Raw genomic sequence first — 27,854 nt, 5'->3', positions numbered from 1 at the left:
TCCGGTACTAAATCCTGCGCGGTAACAGCATATACACGCCCTGTGGGCCCCTGATCCCCCTGCTCACCTCTAGGAACATACGACTGTTGTACTGACTGGGACGACGAAGCCCCCGGATTGGCTCTCGAGGCCTGCACAGACTGGGCGGGCTGAAAACTCTGCGTCTGCCTGGAACCAAACGCTCCCGAAGTGGCACTCAACTGCGGGCAAAACCTCTTCAGGTGCCCGGGTTGACCACACTGATAGCAAGACAAGGACTGGCCTCTGCCCTGACTTTGGCCCTGAGGTTTAGCTGATGAAGAAGCAGCTCGCTGACCCCCTCCCTTCTGCGGGCAAACCGAAACTTTGTGACCTAGCTGGCCACACTTGTAATAGGTGAAATCCCCCTGACCACCTCTCCCGGAGCCTGCACTCGGCACTTGAAAGGTCGACCTAGCCAAACCACCTTGAGACTGCTAAGGATTAGGACCCCTCTACCTCCTGCCATCACCCTGACCATCTTGGCTCCTCTTGGAGCCTCTCTGCCCCTCATCCTCCTCCTGCATCAAGAGCTCCATATGAGCTGCGGCATCCACTAAAAGTCTATACTCACGGATGAAAGACCCACCAACCCTCAACTTGAGGCCCCGCCTCAACTTCCGCTCAAACTCATAGCAACGGCGTTCTTCAGACGCCACCAACTCAGGTGCAAACTTGGACAAACTAGTAAAAGTGGCCTCAAACTCTGCCACAGACATGCCCTGCTGATTAAGCCGGCTAAACTGATCCCTTAACTTCTCCCTAGCCACTGCAGATAAAAACCTCTCCTGGAAAGCATTTACAAACGCCTCCCATGTACCACCAACACGAGCCTTCTCGTACTTCCACCATTGACCCGCATCTCCCTTCAGCTGGAAAGATGCCAAGGTCACTTTCAGTGCCCCGTCCTCAATGCCAAGCATCTCGAACGTCTTACTCATTTGTTCCAACCACTCGTCAGCCTTCAGTGGCTCCTTTGGATCCCCAACAAACTCATCCGGGTTAGACCGGAAGAACTCCCTCTTCAAGAAAGAAGGCCCTGCCTCAGCTGCCTAATTCCCTGCTCCGAGAATATCCAAAGCCCCTGCTATCTCCCGTGCCAAAGCACTCATAGCCTGCTGGCCCGCTGGCTCGGCCACGTTGGCCTGACCAACACCCTCCTGCATTGCCGGAATATCATCCGGTAAAGGTACTTCATGCCTCACAGGCCTACCACGCCTAGCACATCTTCCTCGTCCTGACATCCTAATAAAGGTAATACAGAACATTAGCACATTCACAATGTGCCAAAACTAAACACTCACGTCCTAATACATGGACAACAGTAATTCACTCCACATAAGCGCATAAACACATAAGCACTTACGAATTTCATTTCCGGATAATGATAGTCCCGAGGCGTTACTAGAGCTCCGGTCAGAAACAGCATTGATCAAGTGTCGTTCCGACAAGACTCACAGAAACCCAAGGATCCAATCAACATCCAAGAAATCAAATCACATACCCACATAGTCACATAAACATGTTATCAATTAAGCACATAGCATATGACACTACATCTAAGTCTCTATCAAGCGAGACAAACCCATTGTGATCCTAATCACTTCCCACGTACCCAAAGTATTCGAACCCGGTATGCTCTGATACCAAGTTGTAACGCCCTCAAAATAATAACATTAAACCCATCAATATAGACATGAACTGGTAGTAAAGATAAACATTCTTCTATTCATCATAGTAGTTTCTTACAAAAGTATTACATGTTAACAACAAAAGAAAATGCCCTACGGGCTTACAGCTTTCCAAGTTAACACTTGGTTACAACAAAAGAGTGCTAACTCATTTACACATTAAGCCCTTGGCTTGAAAATACATGTAATACATCAAAGAAATAAAACGATAAAAGTCCGCCTGCCTCTAGCCTCCCAAGCTACGTCCTTGGAGGTGGCATGCTACCTGTACCTGAAAATGATATTCCCATATAGGGTGAGCCACAGCCCAGCAGAGATATACTAAACCAACTATGAACGATGACTAAAAGATTAGCAATTGATAGATGGTCAATACCGATACATCCACATATATCTCATCACAGTTTCATAACATACAAGTCTATGTTACTTTTCATTCTCCACCTTTATTTAGTAGATAAGCATATTAGCTATATCAACATATCAATAGATAAACATATCACGCATCAACAGATAAGCATATGAGCTATATCCACATATCAATAGATAAACATATCACACATCAACAGATAAGCATATGAGCTTTATCCACACTTCACTAGACAAGCATATGAGCTGTATCTACACTTCTCAAAGATAAGCCTATGAGCTGTATCTTCACTTCTCTAAACAAGCATATGAGCAGTATCTACGGAGTTCATCCCCCATCTCCTCCCAACACTATCCGGTTTAGAGGTACATCCCCCATCTTTCCCTAAACCGCGGAGTACATCCCCCATCTCCTCCTCTATACACAATGCATATAAACACAAAGGTTCTATACACAATCAATCAATACATAAAATTAATGTATTCAATCCACCGTCATACTCTATGACACATTCAATCGATTAGTTTTAGTTTGCCTAATCATCATGCATTGTCTACAACAATCACGACTATCCTCCATCGATAGCCCAAAGCAGTTATTTCTGAACAGAAAATAAATGCACAAATGGATATTAAATCAACATTTTAATTCGGTGAGTGATAAATAATCCAACTACACCCTTTAACCCCTTCCCTTTCCAATTCCCACATTTTCAATTCAATTCCTCATTCCCAACAATTAATTATACAAATTAATCAATCAATGTAATTAGGGCATTTTCCATAATTAACATTACAACCCTTAGGTTCCATTTTCATTAATGTTTTAACATTAATTTCACTTTTTCCATGCCGAACATGCATCTAGGCTTTATATAGCTAAAACCCCAACTTTTGTAAATTTACACAAAAGCCCCAAACTTTCACGAAGTTACCAAACCAACCCCAACATCTCAAAATACTAAAATTTAAAGACAAAACTCATAGAGAGGAGTAGGGTATCCCTACCTCAAAGTTTGAGCTCCAATGGAGATGAAGACCAAAACCAAAATACTTCAAATTCTGAAATTTTCAGATTAAAATGTAGCCCTCGACGATCAACACAACTTTCGCAAAGACCAAAAGTGAGCAAACAACTCCTACTAGATCAAATCTAAGAGAGAAGGGCCGGTTTTAGAGTGAGAAGCTCTGAAAATGGCTTTTTGGAAAAGTAAGAGAGAGAAAAGATCTTGAAAAAGTGATCCAAAAGTCGGATCTCGGATTTATATAAAAGTCGCCCCGCTCGAGCGTCAAACTCCCCGCTCGAGCGTCACTCATAGACTCCCGCTCGAGCGTCAACAATCCCGCTCGAGCGGCGGATACACACTCCCAGAACTTTTACAGAACTAGGTCTCCCGCTCGAGCTTCCAACTCCCCGCTCGAGCGGCACTCACACAAACCCGCTCGAGCGGCCAATCCCACGCTCAAGCGTCGAACACTGCACAGGAAATACTGGAAGGGTGAAACTCCCGCTCGAGCGCCAAAACCCCCCGCTCGAGCGGACAGGTCAAAATCTGGGCAACTAGTTTTGGTTTCTAATCTCAACCAACCTGTAACAAACCTGCCCAACACATCCTATAACTCAAATACAAAGTAAGAAAGGATGTACACCAGGTAATAATCAACTACTATCATCCACGGACACATGTCCGGGTCACTGTACAACAAGGGTAAACCCGGGATCGCTATATCAATAGTCTGAATATGTATGCTAAGAAGCACAAATAGTTCCCATGGGCAACCTGTGCTTGGATCCAACACTTCTTGGACACCTACATAGATTTATGAACTCTGTTTCACAACATAACAAAAAATAATACACAACATTTGTTATGTAAAATAAGTAAAAATAGAAGGGTCAAAATTGGGTTGATAAATATCACTTTCTTTTACACAGAGAGAGAGAGAGAGAGAGAGCAAACAACAAATGTTGCCATGTGATGTGGGCCTTTTGGAGGGGAGTAGGGGAAATGGACTATCATTGTCCTTGTGGCGACTGTTTGGTTCCATCTTCAGTACTCCCAACTGAATTAAACACTCAAACCTAATTACTCACTTTTGGTTGTGTTCATAATTTACAAATTAATTTCATAATTTTGCACTTGGTTGGAACTTCTTGGATGCTCATCCAATACTTAACAGTAGCATTTCTAACTCTAAAAAAATTAGGCACATCATAAGTCTCCAATCTTTAAAAGGAAATTATATTAAATTTATAGTAACATTATATTAACTTTGACACAATTCAACCATGCACTGGACACTTTCCACTACTTTCTTTAACTTCATATGAAAATGTATTTACAAAAAACGACTTGAAAGAGAATAGAATGTAACTAGGTACACTATATGTCTATTTTTTACATTCCTCATGCAATTATTAGCAAAACATTAATCAAATGATCTATTTGTCATTTAAACATATGTAGGTATGTATACTAATCAAAATAAATACATAACATGAGGCAATTGGGTTCACCATAAACGTTCAATATTAAAATACCATAGGTGAGGTGATGAAATGACAATGTGTGTTTATGTAGTGTTTAATGACTACGGGTTAAATTTGAAACGACAATGTGTGTTTGTGCAGTAAGTTTAAATTTTCCATCTTTATGGGCAATAAAGAATTTTTTTTTTGTATTTCTGTATAAATAAATAAATAATTCTTTTTTGTGTAATTTAGAAATTTCTTCCACTCGTAGGCATTATATTTCTTCCTGATTTGTCAACTTGCTGACTCTGCATTCCTGAACTGAGAACAAAAATTGATATGCCTTTCATTGCATGAAATGGAGATTGTTTATAAATACTTTTGATGTAATCACGTTCAATTCTATACCTTCTTATTGTAAAGTTAGAATTTTATTTGTGTTACAAAGTTGATGTTGTGTTAGAATTTAAATCTGTTATGGATTTAAAACAGACTGAGGTGGCTTCTACTGATTGGTTAGTGTTGTGGGCCGACTTTAGCATTGACCAAGTAATGCAAGCCACCTCAGACGATTGCAAGTCAGCCTTGGAAAGACTATGTTCTCACATTATGCCAATGATCCCATGTCTTTCTTTTTGAGGATGGTGACAAAGTCCATTTGTTGGATAACATGGAATCATATGAAATGAAAAGAAATTTTAGGAGGCAATATGGACCACATGATTATTCGAATTAAGAAGAAAAATATTATTAGCATATAAAATTGAGGGTAGTAAAGGAAGGAGCACCAACTTTCTTAAAATTAAATAATATATGTCTAGTCTGGTTTAATTTCTCTATCAAGATGGTGACAAGTCCATTTTTGTGGTACTATGGAGCATGGAATCACATGATGGGAAAGAAAGTTCTAATACAAAAGTTGGTCTTTGTTTCGTCTAGCAATTCATACGTTTCATTTTCTAATTTCTGTCATGTTGAAAATCTCCTAGCACATTATCAGTTTCTACATTTCCAGATGAATAAACTATTTGTGCTTGGAATGCATGAGAATAGAAGTAGAGAACTTAACTAGGTGACCTGCGCCAACCCAACACATATCTATTTACATATATAGTTATGGTCTGGTTAATATTACTTTTTCAGAACCAGGATTGGCTCATGGTCTGGGCTGTGATGTGGATGCTTTTCAATATGATCAAGTTTCGTAAGCCTTGCACGACTTGAGATAACATGATGGTAGCAAAGCAAAGCAACAATGAATGAAGTGGAGAAGCACACTTCATATGACAAGTAGGACATGACATCCATATGGTCATTAAACTTCCAATGGATTCAGTTCTTCTAAATGCATTAGTGCTTGACAAATTTTTGAATATCTTAAGTATCATTCATACAACTGTGTCTCCCTCGTATTTTTTGTTTTAGTCTATTTTGCTTGGGAGTTGTTGGTAATTACAATCATTTATGTTGTGTTTAGATTATAGATTTGGGTAGAGATTTGTGAAAATGGAAAGGAAAAGCCTTAGAATTTTGTTAAAGATCCCTTTTGATCTGCATAAGCCACTTTTATATGATGATTGACAATCACATAATAATTTGATTACTTTTTTCCACCTGCAGTTTGGCTGCACTTTGTTGCTGCTGTCTGATGGAGGAATGCTTCTACTAAGCCACTATGAACTTTACATGATGTATGTGGGGTGTCCTCTGGTAATTCTTTATGTGAGGTCCTTGTAATTTCTGCTCTCTGTATCTGTTATCTTCCCCATGTTTTCTCAAATCTGTGCCTCTTCTCTGGTTGTTAAAGAGGTTTTATTATGAGGCATGTGTGCCTAATTATTGGTTGTGGACGTTTGGATTGTTTCCTGATGTTTGGATTATTATGAGGCATATTGACTATTTTTGTTAAGATTGTTGGCTATATGAAAAATTACTTTGTAGATTCTGATGAGTGGGAGTTAGATCAAATGGCCTCTAAATTTGCTTATGCTATGAGAGCATTATTTATTTAATTTGTTTATGCTAAGACATGATTTTTGGATTTTGGATATGTTAATTTTGTGGGTAATGGTGATTGGATATTAATTGAATGAGAAAGTGAATTAATGCTTCATTACAACTATTTGAATGGGAGTTACTATTTTATTTTAGTGTTATTACAGGTATTTTTTTAGTTCAATCAAATAAAATTAGCACAATTTCAATCAAAAAAAAAAAAAGAGAGAGGATATGACGGCGTTTCTACAAACGCCTCTTAAACCCTGCATACTAACGGTCATGTGTTTTTAAAAAGATATAACGACGTTTTTTTAAAACGTCGCTAAATATCGTCAGTGACGTCAGTATGTGTTTAGGAGGTCATTTGGCGGCATTTTTAAAAACACCGCCTATACTAATATCACGACGTTTTTAAACGACATAAAGTTATAGCGACGGTCGCGTCCTCGGCGTTTGGTGCTAAGCGTCACAAAAAGAATGGGCGGCGTTTTTGGCACTTTTAGCGGCGTTTTTTAAATGCCACTAAAAGTTAAATTTCCTACCGTGTTTATGAACCTGAGTTTGTCAGTGCATTAATTCTAAGTTGTGCTTATACATGAAGTTTTTGATATATTTAGCATCGGACAAATATGACACGCACTTGGATATTAATTTTTGAAATCTTTGATGGTTTTGTTAAATATGTTTATGATGTGGTGAATTCGTTATAAACTAAATGGATGGATGATTATTTTGGACTTGTGATGTGTTCTTGTTGACAGGTGGTAGTAATTAAATAGATTAACTAGTATTTTGACTTTGTAGTTGATGGTTTTTTTTGTTTTTAGATTGGATTGTTGATGGATTGGTATGTTGAAATTGATTAGATGAATATGAATTATGCATTAATTGTGAATGTATTATAGGTATTAAAAAAATTAGCATTAAATTAAAAAAACTAATTTTTGAAATTGAAAGCTTTTTTGCGACCAATAAAATTTTAGTCGCAGTAGGTCTTTGAGAAGGTTCCCGGGATAACTATTGGTGACCATAGATGTGGTCGCTAAAACATAGACTTTCAGTGACTAAATAAATGGTCGTGAATTAGGACTTTCGCGACCACATATTGTCGTCTCTATATATGGCTATTTCGCGACCAAGTTTATTTTCATCTCTCAATGATATTTTTTCGCGACCAGGTTTTTTGTCGCAAATGATAAACTTTGAACAAATTTAAACCATTTTAGCGACCAAATATGTGGTCGCAAATGATAACGTTCAGCGACCAAAATAGGTGGTCACAAATGTTAACTTTCGGCGACCAATATTTTGGTCGCAAAATGATCAACTTTTTACAAATTAAAATCCTTTCGGTGACCAAAATATGTGGTGGCAAATGATCATTTTCAGCAACCAACTACAGTTCAGGTTGCCAAAAACCTTCTCTGAAGGGCTTTTGGTGACTAAATGGTGACCAACTTTTTTTGGTTCCTAAAAACTATTAACGACTAGAAATGAGCTTTTTGTGACCACAAAGTTGGTCGCTAAAAATGTTATTTCTTATAGTGGTTATTGCTTGTCTCAAATCTTATTTCTCTGCTAACAGTCAAACATGAATCAACAAATTATTCAATCTGGAAGAGTCAAATTCAAATTTTCTTTGAAGCTACTCAACTTTTCAATTTTCCTGATGGATCTTCCATTTGTCCTTCTACTACAATTCTGAATTCAAGCAATCAAGCTATTGCTTGTAGAGACCCTAATTTTTTTAATTACCATTAAATCTCTAACCTTGAGCTTATATCAATAAAGTCCTTGAATTTTTGCCTAATTGCATTTTAAATCCTAGAATCGGGATGCATCGTAGATTAATAATCACCTTTAAAACCCTTGTATTAATTATTAGAGCCTATAATTATAAAATAATTGCTTTAAAATCTTAATTCCCGATAATGTCGGTTTTGCTTAGTTTCTCGCCTTTCTTTGCGCTTTAATTTAACAGGACCGAAATTTATTAGTTTAACCATTTTCTAATGTTAGTATATTAATAATAAATATCAAGGATTCATAAATTTAGACTTGGTCCCTATATACTTTTATTTTATTTCATTACAAACCTTAATTGTAATATTTTATTAATTAATATACTTGTGTCTATTATTTTATGTTTATAAATACAAATATCTCTTATATATATATATATTTCTTGGGGCCCAAATCGTTGGCCATGTGATGGATGAAAGCGCTTTGATGGCATTGATGAACAACTTTGATAAATTACACTTATGGAAGTTAGTCCCTAAGAAACCTCCCAATCCTTTCTCTATATATATGCACACTTCTCCCCCTCATTTTACACACTTTCAGCCATGCACTAGAGGAGTGAGAGAGAGTGATCCCAGATAAAACACAGAGAGTGATCTTGGAAGAGAGAGAGAGAGAGAGAGAGAGAGAGAGAAGAAGAAGAAGAAGAAGAAGAAGAAGAAGAAGAAGAAGAAGAATTGTGTTGAATCTTGTACAACAAATGTAAACCTACATTACCTCTTCTCTCAAGTTCTTTTACGACTTGTTTTTCCCCTCTTAATACATGCTATTTGTATATATATGTTGTAGTCTAAGCCTACACTCTTGTATAAATGCATATTATTCAAGAAATGTTGTGCTTGTCTTTCTTTCTTAAATTTCTGACAACAATTCTTTTCCCTCTCTTGAATTTATTTTCCCATCAAAACTCCATAAACTCAAAATATGTTTTAGGGATAATATTTGGTATGTCTAGAGTAAGTGATAATTTTTGTAGGACCTAAGGATATATTTTTATAACCTAAACAAATTTTCTAAGTTTGTTACTCATAGAACTAGAAAAACGGTCAACTTTCTCTATTTTTAGAAAATTCCAAAAAAATAATCTTGAGTCCACTTTTATGTAAAAATCTTAATCTTGGTGTTATATTCCAATTAAAATTTGTTTTAACTCAAGAGAGTGAGGTGTTTGAGAGATAAATCAATTTGTGCAACAGTCAACGAATCTAGATAGATCTTTTTAATTCTGCATTATCTTAAAATTTAAAATACCTACCCTACTTTTGCAAATTGAGTTTGAAACTAGACTCATTTATCTACAAAATCACATGAGGCCAGGTACTTAGGGCCAATTAAAATATTTATCCATAATTATTTCCCAACTATTTCAAATCTGAAAATTTGAAAATTTGTGTTAATTAATTGGCTTGCAACTCTTATATGCTATGTTTCTTGAATGTTTAAGTCTTGATATGTAAACTATGATAAATTGATAATTTGTTTTACCATGCATAAATTACTTTACGCTTAGTTTGGCATCGTAATTATCTTGACAATGCTTTGCTATAACCGAGAACATAATGCACTTAATAAAAGGGAAATCAAATGGGGGTGGTAATGGGCTGCGATCATTGTACTAAATTTTATGGGATGATGAATGATGGATTCCAAAGTACAATATAGTGGAATATACTCTATTTTGGTGAAGTCTTGCGCAAGTGTGTTTTCAAACTCTAACATTGCACGAGAGGTATTCTGGTTACTTAACGGAATTGGGAGGTATAAGGGTGGCAGTGAGGGTCTCACACAGGGATAGTATCTCTGGAAGCCCATTCCCTTGGGGTAAACTGTGACGCCCCAAATTTTTTGGAACATCAAGGGAAATTAAATAAACAAAATGACTTAATAAACTAAAAAGTTGACATCTTAATAGGACATTCCAGCTCTCGTACATAACCAAAGGTTCAAATAATATTAAATAAAAACTTAAGATTTTCCAAATACAACATCAAATGAAATTATAAGGTCCTTAATAGCTAATTTATAAGATAATAAAGTTATTCGACTTTAGTCATGATTTCAAGTCAGCCAAGGCTCTACGTTAGCGTCAACTCCATTTCAGCTTCAATTATTTCCTCGCCAAAACCAGGCATAAAACGTCAGGGCAACAAAAATATATGCCATGAGTTTTGCAACACAGTAAGAAAACATAACCAACCTACCATTCTTTTTAAGAGAAAAATAATGAGATTATAAATATGAGATAACAATATAATTGTAAGCATAAATTACAACCATTAAAATAATTTCAATAATTTTAATAAATTAGGTGACACTCGAAATCTTACCAAAGAGATTTAACTTACCAACCACTAAGCATGGCAACGATTAATTTGAAACCCTCCCTTGGTCAAATATTCAAGTGTTACCAACCGTAACTTCCAGGGATGCCCACGTTCGGAGTTATATACCCAAGTAGTGGCATCCGTGGTCTGCCCCAAGGAAATGGTCTGCCAGGGGTACGTAACCTCCCTGTGTGCCACCGGCACATCCACCCTTATTCCAAAACCAAATACCGAAAAGGGTTCAAATAAGTCCCGTGCCATCTTAGAGTTTCGCAACACAATTTACGTGAGAATTCTCAAAACCAAGGCTCACTCTGAACAGCCGGTATTAACCATCAACCCTTAATTTCATACACTCTTTAAAATAAGGACTCACTCTGAACAACCAGTATTAACCATCAACCGTTAATTTCGTACACTTCATTGATCATTTTAATTAATTTTCATACTATTCACTAATAATTACAAATTAGATCCCAATCGATATTATACCATTTCAATATAATTTTTAATAGAAAATATCAACACCTACGTTCTGCAACAATCCATCAATGTGTATAAATTATTGTGAACAGTTTAATCAAGCCAAATAAAATCTTTAATCATCTCTTTAATGGCACAAACTACACATGCAAGTCTAATTCCAAGGTTATATCATGATTTTAAGGCTACTAATAAAAATAACCTTCAAATATTTAACATACAAATCACAAATTTACATAGAACTATAAACAAGATTTTTATCTAAATTTTTAGCTATTTGTGACATATGAACACAAACGTGAAAAATTAACAATTAAAAAGAATGAGAGGGTTAAGAGAGTTTTCTTACAATGTTAGGTTGCTAACGGTTTATCGTCTGAATTTGATTTATGATTCTGATCGTAAGATATGACCGTCCTGGCTCTATGATCGTCTTGCTGAAATTTCACATTAATCGGACGCGATCTCACCGTTGAACTTCCATTGGATTCTCTTGTAACTTTTAGTTGTTGATCATCATCTTAGACTTAGAATTTGCAAGATTTAACCCCAAAAATGGATTCTACACGTCGAAAAACCTTAGGGTAGTCATCTCCAAAGTCATAGGACCACTCGATTAACCTAAAGGTACTAGGGTGCACCGTAGCACTATGGGCCAAGAAACGCTGGATAAAATTTAAGCTCATCTTCTCCAACAGCCGTAGCATGCACGAACAAAAGACCCAGAATTTTAGTTTCAATGTCACCAGTTCAAATACTTGTATCTTTTTCATCGTAACTCCGTTTTATCTTATTTTTCTGTCATTGGATTCAACTCACGACCTAGTTTTTGGTTCACTACTCACATGCCTCGTTCCGTCTCTTTTTGCATACCGTTGGATCTCCAAAATTTGATGAAAAATAAGATTATTTTCCTACCGTCTCGGACATTTTTTTCGAACCATCTTTCGGACCCCATAACTTTCTTAATTCTTAACGGTTTTACTTCATTCTTTCGCCAATCTCTTCAACTTACTTCGTACTTCATCTTACATGGCCTATTTGTCTCACTTCTTCCTAGAATGGATGGTTTTGGCATGCCGAAAGTAAGCCGAAAACTAACTTTTAAACTTCAAAATAAATTTCTCTAACTTTCTTTCTTTTTCCTCCATCTTGTTTCTTCTTCTCTTTCTTCACCTACAACACTTTGTGAATGGTGGTTCTAGATGATAATAGAAATAGGTGATGGTGGTGGTGGCGGTCCGACGGTGCGCCAATGGTGGTGAAGTTCGCGGGTTGGCGATAGTGTGGGTTAAAGCCGTGGCTATGGAGGTCGGGAGGAGGAGTAAGAATAGAGATAAGGAAGAAGAAATAGTTTTGAGAATGAGAGGTGTAGAGAAAGGGAGATGAAACGGATAGAGAGAAAGCTATGAAATTGGAAGAGAAGCAAAATGAGGAAGAGTAAAGGATGATCAAAGAAAATGAAAAGAAATAAAAAAAAGAAATTGAGCACAGCATGTTCACCACGTTTCTTTTGTTATAGGAAATGATTGCACGTGGAAGGTGGGATGTGAGAAAACATAGGGAGCAAGCCCATGGTTTCTGATTGAATTTTAGTGCAGAAAATATTAGGTTTTAGTGTAATTTGATTACAAAAAAATATAGAGAAAAATATAATAAAAATATCATACGGCTCAGAAATTAATATTGAGTAATAATATAAAGTCAAAAATATTTTATTATATTTTATTTTGAATAAATTTTCAGTATAAAAATATATAGAATATTAAATTCAAAATATTGTGAATAATTATTTAAGAAAATGAAAAATATATATATTATTTTTATTATATAAAAATACGGGGTTTCACAATCTATCCCCCTAAAAACAAAAATTCGTCCTCGAAATTTAAGTTGTTCTTGGTTTTGAAAAGTTGTGGGTAATAAATGGGCGAACTCTACTATTATGTTATTAGTTTCCAGTCTTAACTCGTTCACATCCTTTCTCATCTTCGATTCAATGCCTTTGCCTCATGTGTAGGTCCTCTGGCACACATGGTTGTATCAAGATCTTGTGATTTGCAAAACTTTCAAACTGCTCATCATAATGACCCCATTGCTTCAATGTGAAGCCCTCTGCTCGAGAAAACATTCGCATACTTGCTAAGGATTAGTCATGTTGACTGTCCTGTAGGTTGCTGGTGTCATTCATCAACTCGTTGTGGTCAGAAGGCTAGTCTATCCTCCTTAAACAATTACAGCGTTCCATCGAATGCAAAAGTCACTTCCTTCTTCTGGTGGCCACTAATTACGGCATAGTGTATGGACAATCAATCTGTGTCCAAGATGATGTCGGTGTCGAACATCTTCATGTCTCGAGGTTCGAGAATTCAAGTATACCAACAATTCGTAAGGGTCTGCATACCAATTTTAGTGATCTTACACACGTAGCAAATGTGAAGGAATATGATGAAAACATATAAGACTTTTAAGATTGGTTTGATAGAAATTTACATCGTGTAGGTTTTAATTACAAACAAGTCACAACAAAAGAGTTCTAACTGGTAACTCTAAGCCCAAGGTTGATACATAAGTAATAAAGAAAACAGAATACAAAGTGGTTATAACAACAATATCAATTAACATAAGGATCAAATGGAATACGGATGAACAATACAATAGAATGAATGACATTATAGGTTTGGACTTTCATGTGATCTAGATCATGGAGGAAGTGACTAAACTAGATATCTAACCTAAGACTACGTTGGCCCTACGTGTGTCAAAATAAATATCCAAGATTTGTTATTGAGTAAAGAGATTGCGACTGTTTACAAAATTCTAGTACTAGATAGGATAATCAAGGCTAAAAGGTTGTCAATTTAACAATGGTGGAATTGGAAAAAAAAATGGTAATGACTTATTCTTGAGGATGAACAACATCAAGCAAAGAGTATATATATGAGATAGGAAAATGACGATCAACACAAAACTCGTAAGGATAATAGTGACCCTCCCTTATATATATATATATATAAGTATATATATCTAATGCGCAATACTTCGCGTTCAGGATTAAACCCACTCTTCTACGTAGGTGATCGTTAAGTCGTTTGGAGTTGAAATGCATAACGCAATGATTATGAATCTGAAACATGTTCTCCCGAGTCAATGTTATTATGCCAGAAATTCGAATAACGTCCTAAGGTTGGCGAAGAAAAGTTTATTTTTGATGTCTTTTAATTAGCAAAACAGATAGTATTATCATAATATAACCTAGTCGGGGCAAAGTTATTTCTAACCGTAGGCCGAAACACGTGGGTAATGTAGATCACATAAGTCTATTCTCTTAAGCGTGACGCTTAACTCAAATTTAGATTAATCCTCTTCAAATAATCCTTAAGGATTCTATACTAATGCTCTCGGGTGCGAAAAAGTTGGAGTGACTACACCAATCATCACTTTTACAACAGACTCCTCAAAAATTTTAATTTAATTTAATTTAATTTTATTATTATTATTTTTTTATTTAAGGAAAACTTGAACCAATAGTCTTAGATCATCTAGAGTCGCAGACAAGTTAAACGCAAACTAGAGACTCCTAGTTCACATGATTTGCATACGAGATCTACTCGAGTTTGATCTTCTAGCAGTGAAGCTACACTCATAGGTGTTTCTAATCGTTCAAGCTCTAATCCCAAGATTCACACAGTTATAGTGGAGAAGAAAGAGTATGACGTGGCTACGACAATAGCATGACTAGCATAAGAATTCAAATGGAATTTGAACAGACGGTACAATCGGATGACATGATGGTTTTGAACTTTTAATAGGGTTAAGATTATGGAGCTGGTGACCAACCTAGATATTTGAATTGAAATTGTGTTTAGCCATACACATTTCAAACCAAATACCTAAAGATTCTTCACCCTGTAAAGATTGAAAGAGTGCAACCAATTTTCAAGAGAACAACATACAAGATACAATAAACATGGGTCAAAAATTACCAATTGATCATCTTAAGCCAATACTTTGTCGAATTGGAAAGGTTCAATGAAGATAGAGAAGTGATGATTTTACATCCGACAAATTTGGCGTCAAGCTAGTTAGGATCAAACAAGGATAGTCACTATGATTAGCATAAAGCTCTCATAAACTATGAGTTACATAATTCTATTCCTTCTAACACATGATACTACTTCTCAATTGAGGTTAAACCTCTTCCCACCGGCCCTAGGTATTCTAACCTAGAGCTCTGATACCATGTTGTGACGCCCCAAATTTTTTGGAACATCAAGGGAAATTAAATAAACAAAATGACTTAATAAACTAAAAAGTTGACATCTTAATAGGACATTCCAGCTCTCGTACATAACCAAAGGTTCAAATAATATTAAATAAAAACTTAAGATTATCCAAATACAACATCAAATGAAATTATAAGGTCCTTAATAGCTAATTTATAAGATAATAAAGTTATTCGACTTTAGTCATGATTTCAAGTCAGCCAAGGCTTTACGTTAGCGTCAACTCCATTTCAGCTTCAATTGTTTCCTCGCCAAAACCTGGCATAAAACGCCAGGGCAACAAAAATATATGCCATGAGTTTTGCAACAAAGTAAGAAAACATAACCAACCTACCATTCTTTTTAAGAGAAAAATAATGAGATTATAAACATGAGATAACAATATAATTGTAAGCATAAATTATAACCATTAAACTAATTTCAATAATTTTAATAAATTAGGTGACACTCGAAATCTCACCAAAGAGATTTAACTTACCAACCACTAAGCATGGCAACGGTTAATTTGAAACCCTCCCTTGGTCAAATATTCAAGTGTTACCAACCGTAACTACCAGGGATGCCCACGTCCAGAGTTGTATACCCAAGTAGTGGCATCCGTGGTCTGCCCCAAGGAAACGGTCTGCCATGGGTACGTAACCTCCTTGTGTGCCACCGGCACATCCACCCTTATTCCAAAACCAAATACCGAAAAAGGTTCAAATAAGTCCCGTGCCATCTTAGAGTTTCGCAACACAATTTACGTGAGAATTCTCAAAACCAGGGCTCACCCTGAACAACCGGTATTAACCGTCAACCCTTAATTTCATACACTCTTTAAAATAAGGACTCACTCTGAACAACCAGTATTAACCATCAACCGTTAATTTCGTACACTTCGTTGACCATTTTAATTAATTTTCATACTATTCACTAATAATTACAAATTAGATCCCAATCGATATTATACCATTTCAATATAATTTTTAACAGAAAATATCAACACCTACGTTCTACAACAATCCATCAATGTGTATAAATTATTGTGAACAGTTTAATCAAGCCAAATAAAATCTTTAATCATCTCTTTAATGGCACAAACTACACATGCAAGTCTAATTCCAAGGTTATATCATGATTTTAAGGCTACTAATAAAAATAACCTTCAAATATTTAACATACAAATCACAAATTTACATACAACTATAAACAAGATTTTTATCTAAATTTTCAGCTATTTGTGACATATGAACACAAACGTGAAAAATTAACAATTAAAAAGAATGAGAGGGTTCAGAGAGTTTTCTTACAATGTTAGGTTGCTAGCGGTTTATCGTCTGAATTTGATTAATGATTCTGATCGTAAGATATGACCGTCCTGGCTCCATGATCGTCTTGCTGAAATTTCACATTAATCGGACGCGATCTCACCATTGATCTTCCATTGGATTCTCTTATAACTTTTAGTTGTTGATCATCATCTTAGACTTAGAATTTGCAAGATTTAACCCCAAAAATGGATTCTACACGTCAAAAAACCTAAGGGTGGTCATCCCCAAAGTCATAGGACCACTCGATTAACCTAAAGGTACTAGGATGCACCGTAGCACTATGGGCCAAGAAACGCTGGATAACATTTAAGCTCATCTTCTCCAACAGCCGTAGCATGCACGAACAGAAGACCCAGAATTTTAGTTTCAATGTCACCAGTTCAAATACTTGTATCTTTTTCATCGTAACTCCGTTTTATCTTATTTTTCTGTCATTGGATTCAACTCATGACCTAGTTTTTGGTTCACTACTCACATGCCTCGTTCCGTCTCTTTTTGCATGCCGTTGGATCTCCAAAATTTGACGAAAAATAAGATTATTTTCCTACCGTCTCGGACTTTTTTTCGAACCATCTTTCGGACCCCATAACTTTCTTAATTCTTAACGGTTTTACTTCATTCTTTCGCCAATCTCTTCAACTTACTTCGTACTTCATCTTACATGGCCTATTTGTCTCACTTCTTCCCCGAATGGATGGTTTTGGCATGCCGAAAGTAAGCCGAAAACTAACTTTTAAACTTCAAAATAAATTTCTCTAACTTTGTTTCTTTTTCCTCCATCTTGTTTCTTCTTCTCTTTCTTCACCTACAACACTTTGTGAATGGTGGTTCTAGATGATAATAGAAATAGGTGATGGTGGTGGTGGCGGTCCGACGGTGCGCCAATGGTGGTGAAGTTCGCGGGTTGGCGATAGTGTGGGTTAAAGCCGTGGCTATGGAGGTCGGGAGGAGGAGTAAGAATAGAGATAAGGAAGAAGAAATAGTTTTGAGAATGAGAGGTGTAGAGAAAGGGAGATGAAACGGATAGAGAGAAAGCTATGAAATTGGAAGAGAAGCAAAATGAGGAAGAGTAAAGGATGATCAAAGAAAATGAAAAGAAATAAAAAAAAGAAATTGAGCACAGCATGTTCACCACGTTTCTTTTGTTATAGGAAATGATTGCACGTGGAAGGTGGGATGTGAGAAAACATAGGGAGCAAATCCATGGTTTCTGATTGGATTTTAGTGCAGAAAATATTAGGTTTTAGTGTAATTTGATTACAAAAAAATATAGAGAAAAATATAATAAAAATATCATACGGCTCAGAAATTAATATTGAGTAATAATATAAAGTCAAAAATATTTTATTATATTTTATTTTGAATAAATTTTCAGTATAAAAATATACAAAATATTAAATTCAAAATATTGTGAATAATTATTTAAGAAAATTAAAAAATATATATATTATTTTTATTATATAAAAATACGGGGTTTCACACAAGCCGTGATGTCACCACTCGAATATGTAACCTTGGTGCGTGGGCATCATTGGTAATTGTGCAGTAAGTGATGTATTGGTATTGTATAACCAAGGAGGAGTCAAAATTTCCCGTGGCCAGTGTTAGAGGTTGGGTAGGAACGACATTCCACCGGGAATTGCCTAGAACTCACTTAATTGACTATTATTCATGAGAACTGAAATTGACTGTTATTCATGAGAACTGAAATTTACTATAAGCTTTGGTTAATTATTGTTTTTGTTGTATGTTATGATCATGCTGTTATTTTAGTTGTGTACTTGGAATGGGAAAATGGACGGGGTGTGTGTGTTTACTGGGCATTCTAAGCTCATGTCGTTTTATTCCAGCTGAAGGCGAGTTTTACACTAAGAATGGAATCCTTAAAAGCTTTGAGGAACCATGGCTGCCTTAGAGATTAAATTTTATATTTCCTGTATTTTGGATAATCTTTTTGTGTCAAGAAACTGATTTGCATTTAAAGACTTGAAGAATTTTATCTATAACTATTATTAATATTTTCTTTTAGTATAATTATTGGTATTTTGTGCTTAAAAATGTTGTGTATCCACTAGTTAAACTCTTTGTATCATTGTATTATATTATCAATGTTCCCAAAATTTAGGGCGTTACATTGCTAATCCTAAGTTTCTAAAATGAAAACTTGTTGATTCTTGTCTTCTTAGTTGCCTAATAGTAACTCTTACACCTTCGATCTATTCTTCAGGTCTTCATCTGAAACATAACACGGAGCTTTGGTTTGCTCTTGAAAAGAGGTATAGTTTGCTTTCTCGATCACATATACACTAGCTTAAGAACAAATTGAGCACAATCTCAAAGAAAACTAAATCTATGGAAGTTTATCTTCAAGAAGTTAGAGATATTATTGATCAATTAGCACTAGCTTCTTGTCCTATCTATGATGAAGACCTGATTCTTCTAGTTCTTAATGGTCTCCCTGAGGAGTATAATGCTTTCAAACCAACAATTTGAGCTAAATTAGAAATTCTTACTACATATGAACTATGTGCTTTACTTTATTCTGAAGCTATACATGTTGAGCTATTTCATAAATTTGGAGTTTCTTTTGATCTCATTGTTGCTTTCACTGCTATAAATGGATATAACACCAATTCACATTCCTCTTCTAGTGGATCTGGTTCTGGTTGTAATCACAGTTACTATGGCAATGCTTCTAACAAAATTTTTCTCATTCAATAACAGAGAAGGTCGATCTCAAAATTATTAGTATAAAGGAAGTGAATACAACAACAATCGAGGGAGAAGAGGTGGAAGGCCTCAAAGCTATGGTTTGGTTTGTCAGATTTGTAGCAAAGGAAATCACCCAGCTCATCAGTGTAGGCATCGTCTGAATTCATCTTTTCAGCCTATGATTCTTTCCTATACTATGGGTCGTTCTTCTGTTATCATAGGGCTTGTTTTGCTCAAACCTATTCTACACCAACCTCTTTCTCTCTTATGGCTTCATTCTCATCTCCTCCTTAGTATGTGGACTCACTAGCTACATCTCATCCTACCAATGACTTGAGTAATCTTCAACTTTATCAACCTTGTTAAGGAAATGATCAGGTCATGATTGGAGATGGTAACGCTCTCCCTATTCACAATTCAGGCACTGTATTTTGTCTACTCCTTCTTTTCAATTTAAACTTAACAATATGCTTCATGTTCCTCAAATCTCATCAAATTTGTTTCTTTTTCATCAATTCATTTCTAATAATGCTTGTACTATTACATTTGATGACAAGTCCTTTGTTGTTCAGGACGAAGCAGCAAGGTTCTATGTAGAGGTCATCACAACAATGGTCTCTACCAATTTCCTTCTTCCTTCTCTACTGCTCCTAAAGCATTTTCTAGTACTAGCTCTCTTGCTATTGCTTGGTACAAGTGACTAGGGCATCCATCTTCTGATGTTTTTCATACTATAGCACATAAATGTGGCTTTACTTTTTCTCATAAAGACTGTTACGCTTCCTTTTGTGTTGTCTAATAAAAACTACATCTCCTCTTACTTTAATTCACTCAAATGTTTGGGGGCCATTTATTCAATCTATTGATTCTTATAAGTACTATGTTGTCTTTATTGATAATTTTAGTAATTTTACTTGGATATACCCTCTTTCCTATAAAAGTGAGGTGTAGTCTAAGTTCTTGGACTTTAAGGCCTATATTGAAAATCAATTTTCTAGCTCTCTTAAAATCTTAAGAATTGATGGTGGAGGAGAATATATTGGGAGACAAATGCAATATTTTCTTTAGTATATAGATATTATTCATCAAATGAGTTGTCCTCATACACCATCTTAGAATGGTGTGGCAGAAAGAAAACACAGACACCGCATTGATACTCCTATCACTTTGCTTGATCAATCCTTTGTTCTTTTGAAATTTTGGTTTGAAGCTACATCTCAGTCCATTTGAAGTTTTGTACAAAATTGCTCCAAACTACGCATTTCTCAAGGTGTTTGGGTGTAAATGTTAAGGCCTATACTTCTCACAAGTTGCAGCCTAGATCAAAGGCTTGTGTGTTCATTGGTTATCATCCTAGCTACAAGGGTTATAGGTGTTTGGATCCTCTTTCTCTGGCAATGTTTATATCTCAAGACATGTTGTTTTTGATGAGCTCTCTTTTCTTTTTGCTTCCTCTTCCTCATCTCTACCACATTTTGTTTCTTTTAAGCCTGCTATTACTTCATTCTTCTGGGGTACTCCTTCTGCAGCTACTATTGCAGTCTCTTTTGATTCTTCACCGCTTTCTTCTCTTAATGTTCCTAGTTCTATCTCTACTTCTCCTACTTCTAAGTCATTTTCTCCTGCTACAGGTTTTATTTCTTCTCTTATTTCTTCTTTACAACCTGGTATCACTACAACAAAATTGATTTTTTATGACACCATATCAACAATATACAATAAATGCAAGCCGTAGTTTATCACTTTTACGACTTGTTTTTTTTGCATGTCGTAAATAATTTTTCAATCACGGCGTGTCTGTTACACAGGCCGTGAATGGCAATAACGATGGTTTTTTTTATGCCTTGCAATGTTAACCGTAAATAATAAAACTTTTTATGACATGCATATGGCATGCCGTCAATACATCAACTATACACGACACACATACGCCAGCCATGAAAAGTATTGCACTTTTCACAATGCACAAAATGCTAGCCGTAAAATATTGCATTTTTTACGACGCACAATTTATGTCTTGAACGGTATAACCAAAAAAAAAAAAATAATTGCCAAAATAAAATGTATGGCACCAATCACCAAAACATTATATATTAGAAAGAAAAATATATATATATATATACATCAACTGTTTGGCTTCTAATGGCTTCTAATCATAAGAAAGACTGGTTCGAAAGGGTTCAATCTCTCTTCGGCGGCGGTGATGATCGGCAGTACGACGTTTGACAGCAGTGACGATTGACGGTATGCACCCATCTCTTCTCTTCTCTTCTATGCCGTTGTATCAAAGGTGTTCACATTGTTGTTGTATCCATCGCTGTTTGGTTCTTTGTCTCTCTGCAAAACTCTTTGCTCACTTCCATTTTCTTAGTTGGTTCAAACTCGCCGGAGATAAGTTTTACGGCTTCGGTTAGCAAATCCAGATTTCCCTTGCTCAATCGCTATTCATCTCCAAGCACATAAATTGCTTTTTCCTAAACAATTTCAAATTCTTCCTCATTTTCAATTTGAACAGCATCTGTTCAAACATTTTTTGCATTTTCTTAAATTTTGGTTTGAAAACTTGTTTTCATAATTTTTTTGTTATTTTAAAACCCACATTTTTATTTCTAAATATGCTTTTGGTTTTGAGGTTTTTGCAAAACAAGGTCATCTTTCTTCTATTTGAAGGTAATCTTGTGCAATATATATATATATATATATAGAGAGAGAGAGAGAGAGAGAGAGAGAGAGAATTTTCCGAAACCCAAGTGAGCTTTCTGAGGGAAACCTCTTATCCAACAGATAAAGAGCAAAATAACGAGTCAATTGTAACTTTTTCTTTCATGAACAGAATAGAGAGAGCTTGGTTGGTTAGGTATTCTTTGTTATAACGACAATGATATGGGTTTTATTTTTTATTTTTTATTTTTTATTTTTTTGAGTTGAAGCCTTGCAAAAGATTTTTTTTTTTTTTTTTTTTAAAAAAAATTGATTTGATAAAAAAATGTAGCTCTTTTGTCATTTGATATAAATTTGATAAAATTGTTGAAACACAATTTTAACCAATTTTTTTTTTTTTATCAATTTCAAATTTAATGAAATATTTGATTAAAGATTAAAGATGGTCTAACAAGTCAAAAAAAAATATATATATATATATATATTTGTTCAAGTCTAATGTCTCATCAATAATTTTTTACTTTTTTATTAATCATTCCAACTTTCTACCTTGTTTGGTTTGATTTATTAATTGATTTAAATTGTGATCTCCATCAAGTGTTTTGCCTTTAAGTTTAAGTTTACCACCCCAAAAGTTTCAGAAAATACTTGGAATAGTGTCTTTATTATTATTATTATTATTATTATTATTATTATTATTATTATCAAGAAGTCCATTTTTATTTATTTTTTATTTATTTATATTTTAAAACCTGAGTCTTTCATTTCACATGTTTCTTACATACTAATATACATATTTTCCTTTCTATTCTACCCTTCTCTTTGAACAATAATTAACTGTTTGATTGCTGAAGAGTAGTGTGCATGTAGTAAGAAGCAAGTAGATAGCTTCATATCCTACACCAATCACTTGATGAGATGATGATGTTGTTCATATAAAATAATTTGATTTTTTTTATTAAAAATTTCATCTATACTAACCACCATTGACTTGCCTCATATAAAAATTAGTAGTAAAGTAAAATAGAAGTTTCGTTTTGTTCTAAGGAAGACCAGTAGACTTGCTTAGAGAAAATGATGGTTCTAATCAGCTGGGCTCTCCCAGCATATGATCCTAACAGACTAACAACTCAAACTAATTCTATCGCAATGCATTTTGAGATCCACACATGTTAAATTGGGGCTAAAGTGCTGTAGCTTTAGCTGTTGCTCTGCTCTAGACTGAGAAATGGGCTACAGCCCGCACTACAACAATTAACACTTTTAGCAACAAAAAAATTGGTCGCTAAAAGTCTATTTTTGGTCGGCAAAAGTTATCCGCGACCAATCTTTTTGGTCGCTAGTTTGGTCGCCAATTGAGGGTCGGCAAAAGTAATTCGCGACCAAAATTTTCGTTGGTCGGCAAAAGTTGGATTTGCCGACTAAATTTTTGGTCGCTAAATATTTAATTACCGCGACTAATTCATTTTGTCGCTAAAACACTTTGGTCGTGAAAAGTCGCCTTTTGCCGACTAAATTTCTTAGTCGCCAATTGACACATTTCGCGACCAAAAAGTTTGGTCGCCAATTGTGACATTTCGCGACCAAAAATTTTTGTCGCCAATTGTGACATTGTGCGACCAAAATTAGTTTAGTCGCCAATTGTTACTTTTCGCAACCAAAACTGTTGGTCGGCAAAAGTGAGTTTCCACGACCAACAAAATTTTTGGTCGGCAATAGATGTATTTTTTGCGACCAAAACTCTTGGTCGGCAATTGTCATTTTTTGTGAAAAAAAATAATTTATTTGTCGCTACTAATAAATTGGTCGCCAAAGCAGGAAAACAATACACCTGTAATATTTAGCGAATTCATAATCAAAATAGGACGAATTCATAATCAAAACAGGTCTTATTATAAAATTTTCTATATCCAAGTTTCAACACATAACTCAGCAGCAGCAACATTGATTCCAAAAACAAGGAACAATTCACAAAACCCTATTCTAAACCCCAAAAAATAAAAAACAATTCATTCCAACAAAAATTTAACATAATAAGCATCAATTTCCAAAAAAAAAAAGAACATCTAGTGTTAACAAGGTTGAGTATTGTTGTTCTTTTTTATGTAGGGCATCCAGCTCCTTTTTGGCCTTTGCAAATCTCTCTTTGTCGTACGCGTCAACAAGGTAAACTACAGAATCCACCTGCATGATGATCAAAAATTATATACTATTTGTGAACAAAATTCAATAAGCACTATCATATAAATGAGCTATGATTTGTCCTTTTCGTGCCTTGACAGTGAAAAAAACTAACAGCAATAACAATAACAGGATGGAAAATTAAATCGCTTTGGTCGTGTAATCAATTATACATTGATGAAAACACTGAAGGTCAAATAAAAATCATTCACCAAAGCTTAACATGCTTTACTTACAACATTTGTAGATTCATCATTTTCCAAATATATTTCAGGATTTCACCAGAAATGTTACAGTTTCTCAAAAGCCTAAATACGAAAAAAATGAATAAAATTAAACTCATGATGAAACTCACCTATACACACTATAAATATTGAACATTATAAATTATATAATCATCAAACATACAATCTTACTAGCCCTGTAGTGTTGCTCAAGGTAGGAAATTCCTGAGCCATCCCATTTATGTCACTGATTCTCCTCGTCAAAGAGATCACACCATGAGCAATTCCATCAACAGTACGCTATCAACCAAATAAATCAACAAAATAACATTACCTCCTAAAACTATTCTGTTGCTATAAGAATGTTTCGTACTCACAATTCAGTTAATTGATTCAAAAGGGATATGTTTGATGGAATGGGTCCCTCCAATCCACTTCCATGCATTTCTCTTCATCGACACAAATTAGAATTGAATGGTTATATACAAATAACGGAAAAACCATCACAAATATTGCAACTTTCTTTATGGATGAAAAGACACTATTAGAAAAACAACTATACACACACAGCACAAACACAAATTATAATTACCTTTTCAACAACTTTTTCATCAGAAAGCAATTCCTGCCATTCTGAAAGTATCTCATTTTCTAATGAACCACCAAGAGTTGATATGTCAATTTCCATTATGTTCTCTATCTTAAATGCACGAGGCTTGAACTTGAATTGTCGAGCTTCATGATCTTCTTTGGTCTTTACTTCAACTTTCATATTCATCCAAAGGCTAGCAAACTCATCAAATGTCTTATCCAAGAGCTGATTGATAAATACACCATATTAGTTAAAAGCCTTGATGCAAATAAATTTCTGGAATTTTTTTGTTTGAAATCCTACAGAGGAGCAATTCTTACAACAAAAGATGCATTATCCATTAATTGGGCCTCAGCAATAGAATGCGCTACACGGAGAAGAATGTTGTGACGTATGGAAGCTTTCAGTTGCAAGTCTGAGACCTGTTATCAATGGGAAGTATTTGAATACACAGCTTCTCATCAATTCAGACAAAAGTCAAGCACATGGGAAACTAGAAGAACCATGAGATATAAAGACAATATGCTCATGAGTCTAATTAAATCAGAGCATGTATACAGGCAAGAAATTAAATCAAAGGAGTCACCGACCATCTTATCAGAATTGACATCTCTTGTCGAAGTAACCAAACTTTCCAGCAAATTCATATCCATTGCCTTTGTGTCCATAGGGAAATCTATATCACATGAAGGAAACTTGGCCAACCCACGGTCAATCCTGACAGAAACAGCATCAGATGCAAAGCCTCTAGGAAATCTCATAAATGAATAAATTGTCTCCTGCCAGGTAGTTTTCAAATTTAGCAACGATAGAACCAACGATAAACCTAGTTTCAATGATAGAACCAACGATAAAGAAATATCAAATAGAACCAACGATAAAGAAACACTTTTTGGCAGGAGCACTTTAGTCATTTTAAAGAAATATATGATTGATAAATAATGAAAAAAAAAGAAGAGGTAACAGTCTATCTCCTTTGATTCACATGTAGAACTGTAGCCAAAGAACTGAGTCACCTTGATGATTCCAGAAAATAAACAACACCTCATAAGCACAGGATCAAAGTCGAGGTTGACATATTAGAACTAGTAAACTAGGTGCAGCATAAAGATTACCCATGAATGTTTATTTATTTATGATAATCATTCATCTGACTGGATACTGCTAGCTTGGAAATAGAAAACCCAAGGTACTACTTATCAATCACAATAGCAATTCTTAATTTCTTAGTACATTGATTTTCATAATTGGTTTATTATATATAAACCAAATCAATTGTCCTAAACATTGGAGTTAGAAAATAAACCAAGAGTAACATAACCAATAGGTGACTTGATCAGCATATAGCATTTTCAATTCTTTATCATTTCAAAATAAACATTTCTGGGTCAGACATTTTAACAAACAGTTCAAAGACTATTTAGTGACTTGAAATTGTAAAGCTAGCTCAAAGAATAACATAACCAATAGGTGTACCACGTAGTGGTTGCCTTAAACAGAATGAGGTCAAAATTAATTAAATTACAGAAAAAAAAAAACAACAAGTACAAAAATCGATCAATGAAAGGAAATCCAAACCTGAAGTAGACCTCAAAGATGTTAGTATTGTTGCGGGTTTAGAACAAAAAGAAATCAAGTAACTTGGCAGAAAACATCTTCCATCCTATTGTGTAACTTAAAAGCACAATAATCACATTAATTAAGGGGGCAAAAAATCCCCAATTTTTCCATGTTAATACAAAAGGATCAAAATCAAAAGAGAAACAGAGCAACTATAATCAGGAAAAACAATTCAAAAAAGAGTGAAGGATTATCAGGCGATGGCAACAGAAATGTGAAGGGGCTTCCGTAAGCCTACGCCTGCAGTGGGTAGCCTCCTTCGGGAGCGGCAGCAAAGTGTGCAAGTGGAGTAGCGGCGTAGGGTTTGTCTTTGAAGGCAGAGATTCGAGCAATGAGAGGGTTAGAAGTTCCGATGAAAGAGTGGCAACTGGCAATGGGATTTGGATTTTGATCTACCTCACTATTTGGATCTCAAATGAGAGGGAGAAGAGGAAGAGAGTGAGAAAGAGAGTGAATGAAGGACTAGGGCTGGGCATGGCTGGGCTTAATCAATTTCGGAATTTAATTATATTGATCACAGTTTGGAAGAATATATATACTGATCACACTTATTTGGAAGGGTGATTAAAAAAATTATATATAATTACATTTATTTAAAAGTGTGATTAAAAAAATTATATATAATCACACTTATTAGAAGGTGAGATTAAAAAACATATATATAATCACACTTATTAAAAGTGTGATTAAAAAAATTATATATAATCACACTTATTAGAAGGCGAGATTAAAAAATATATATATAATTACACTTATTAGAAGGTGAGATTAAAAAACTTATATATAATCAAACTTATTTGAAAGTGTGATTGAAAAAATTATATATAATCACACTTATCAGAAGGTGAGATTAAACAACATGTATATAATCACACTTATTACAAGGTGAGATTAAAAAACATATATATAATCACACTTAATTAAAAAGTGTGATAAAAAAGTAAATATTATCACACTTAAATAAATTAAGTGTGCTTAAAATACTAATCTGATTTTTTTTATTACATTTTCAATAAAAGTGAGATATTTTCATTTGTCAAAGTGTGATCTTTAATTGTTTTTGTAGTAGTGTTGCAATCCGCAACAGTAGTACATGCATACAACTAATG

At 35.0% G+C, this 27,854-nt stretch overlaps 1 protein-coding gene across 1 annotated transcript; it reads right to left on the bottom strand.

Moving 5' to 3' along the window:
• Positions 1-24,002: 24,002 nt before the first annotated feature.
• LOC114318867 (midasin-like) lies at positions 24,003-25,828 on the bottom strand. Its single transcript, XM_082893438.1, has 6 exons — positions 25,716-25,828; positions 25,446-25,547; positions 25,126-25,350; positions 24,911-24,982; positions 24,718-24,789; positions 24,003-24,312 (listed from the first exon to the last, which is right to left on the bottom strand). Exons 1-4 carry the CDS (start codon positions 25,791-25,793, stop codon positions 24,914-24,916), a joined length of 474 nt encoding a protein of 157 aa, XP_082749564.1. The 5' UTR covers positions 25,794-25,828; the 3' UTR covers positions 24,003-24,312; positions 24,718-24,789; positions 24,911-24,913.
• Between the last annotated feature and the right edge of the window lie 2,026 nt (positions 25,829-27,854).

Source organism: Camellia sinensis, chromosome 10, assembly GCF_055761805.1.
Source record: "Camellia sinensis isolate YWXY chromosome 10, ASM5576180v1, whole genome shotgun sequence".
In the NCBI taxonomy this organism is placed as follows: Eukaryota; Viridiplantae; Streptophyta; class Magnoliopsida; order Ericales; family Theaceae; genus Camellia; species Camellia sinensis.
Note: the sequence above shows the minus strand (reverse complement) of the source record. Positions and strands in the feature narration are given on the sequence as shown.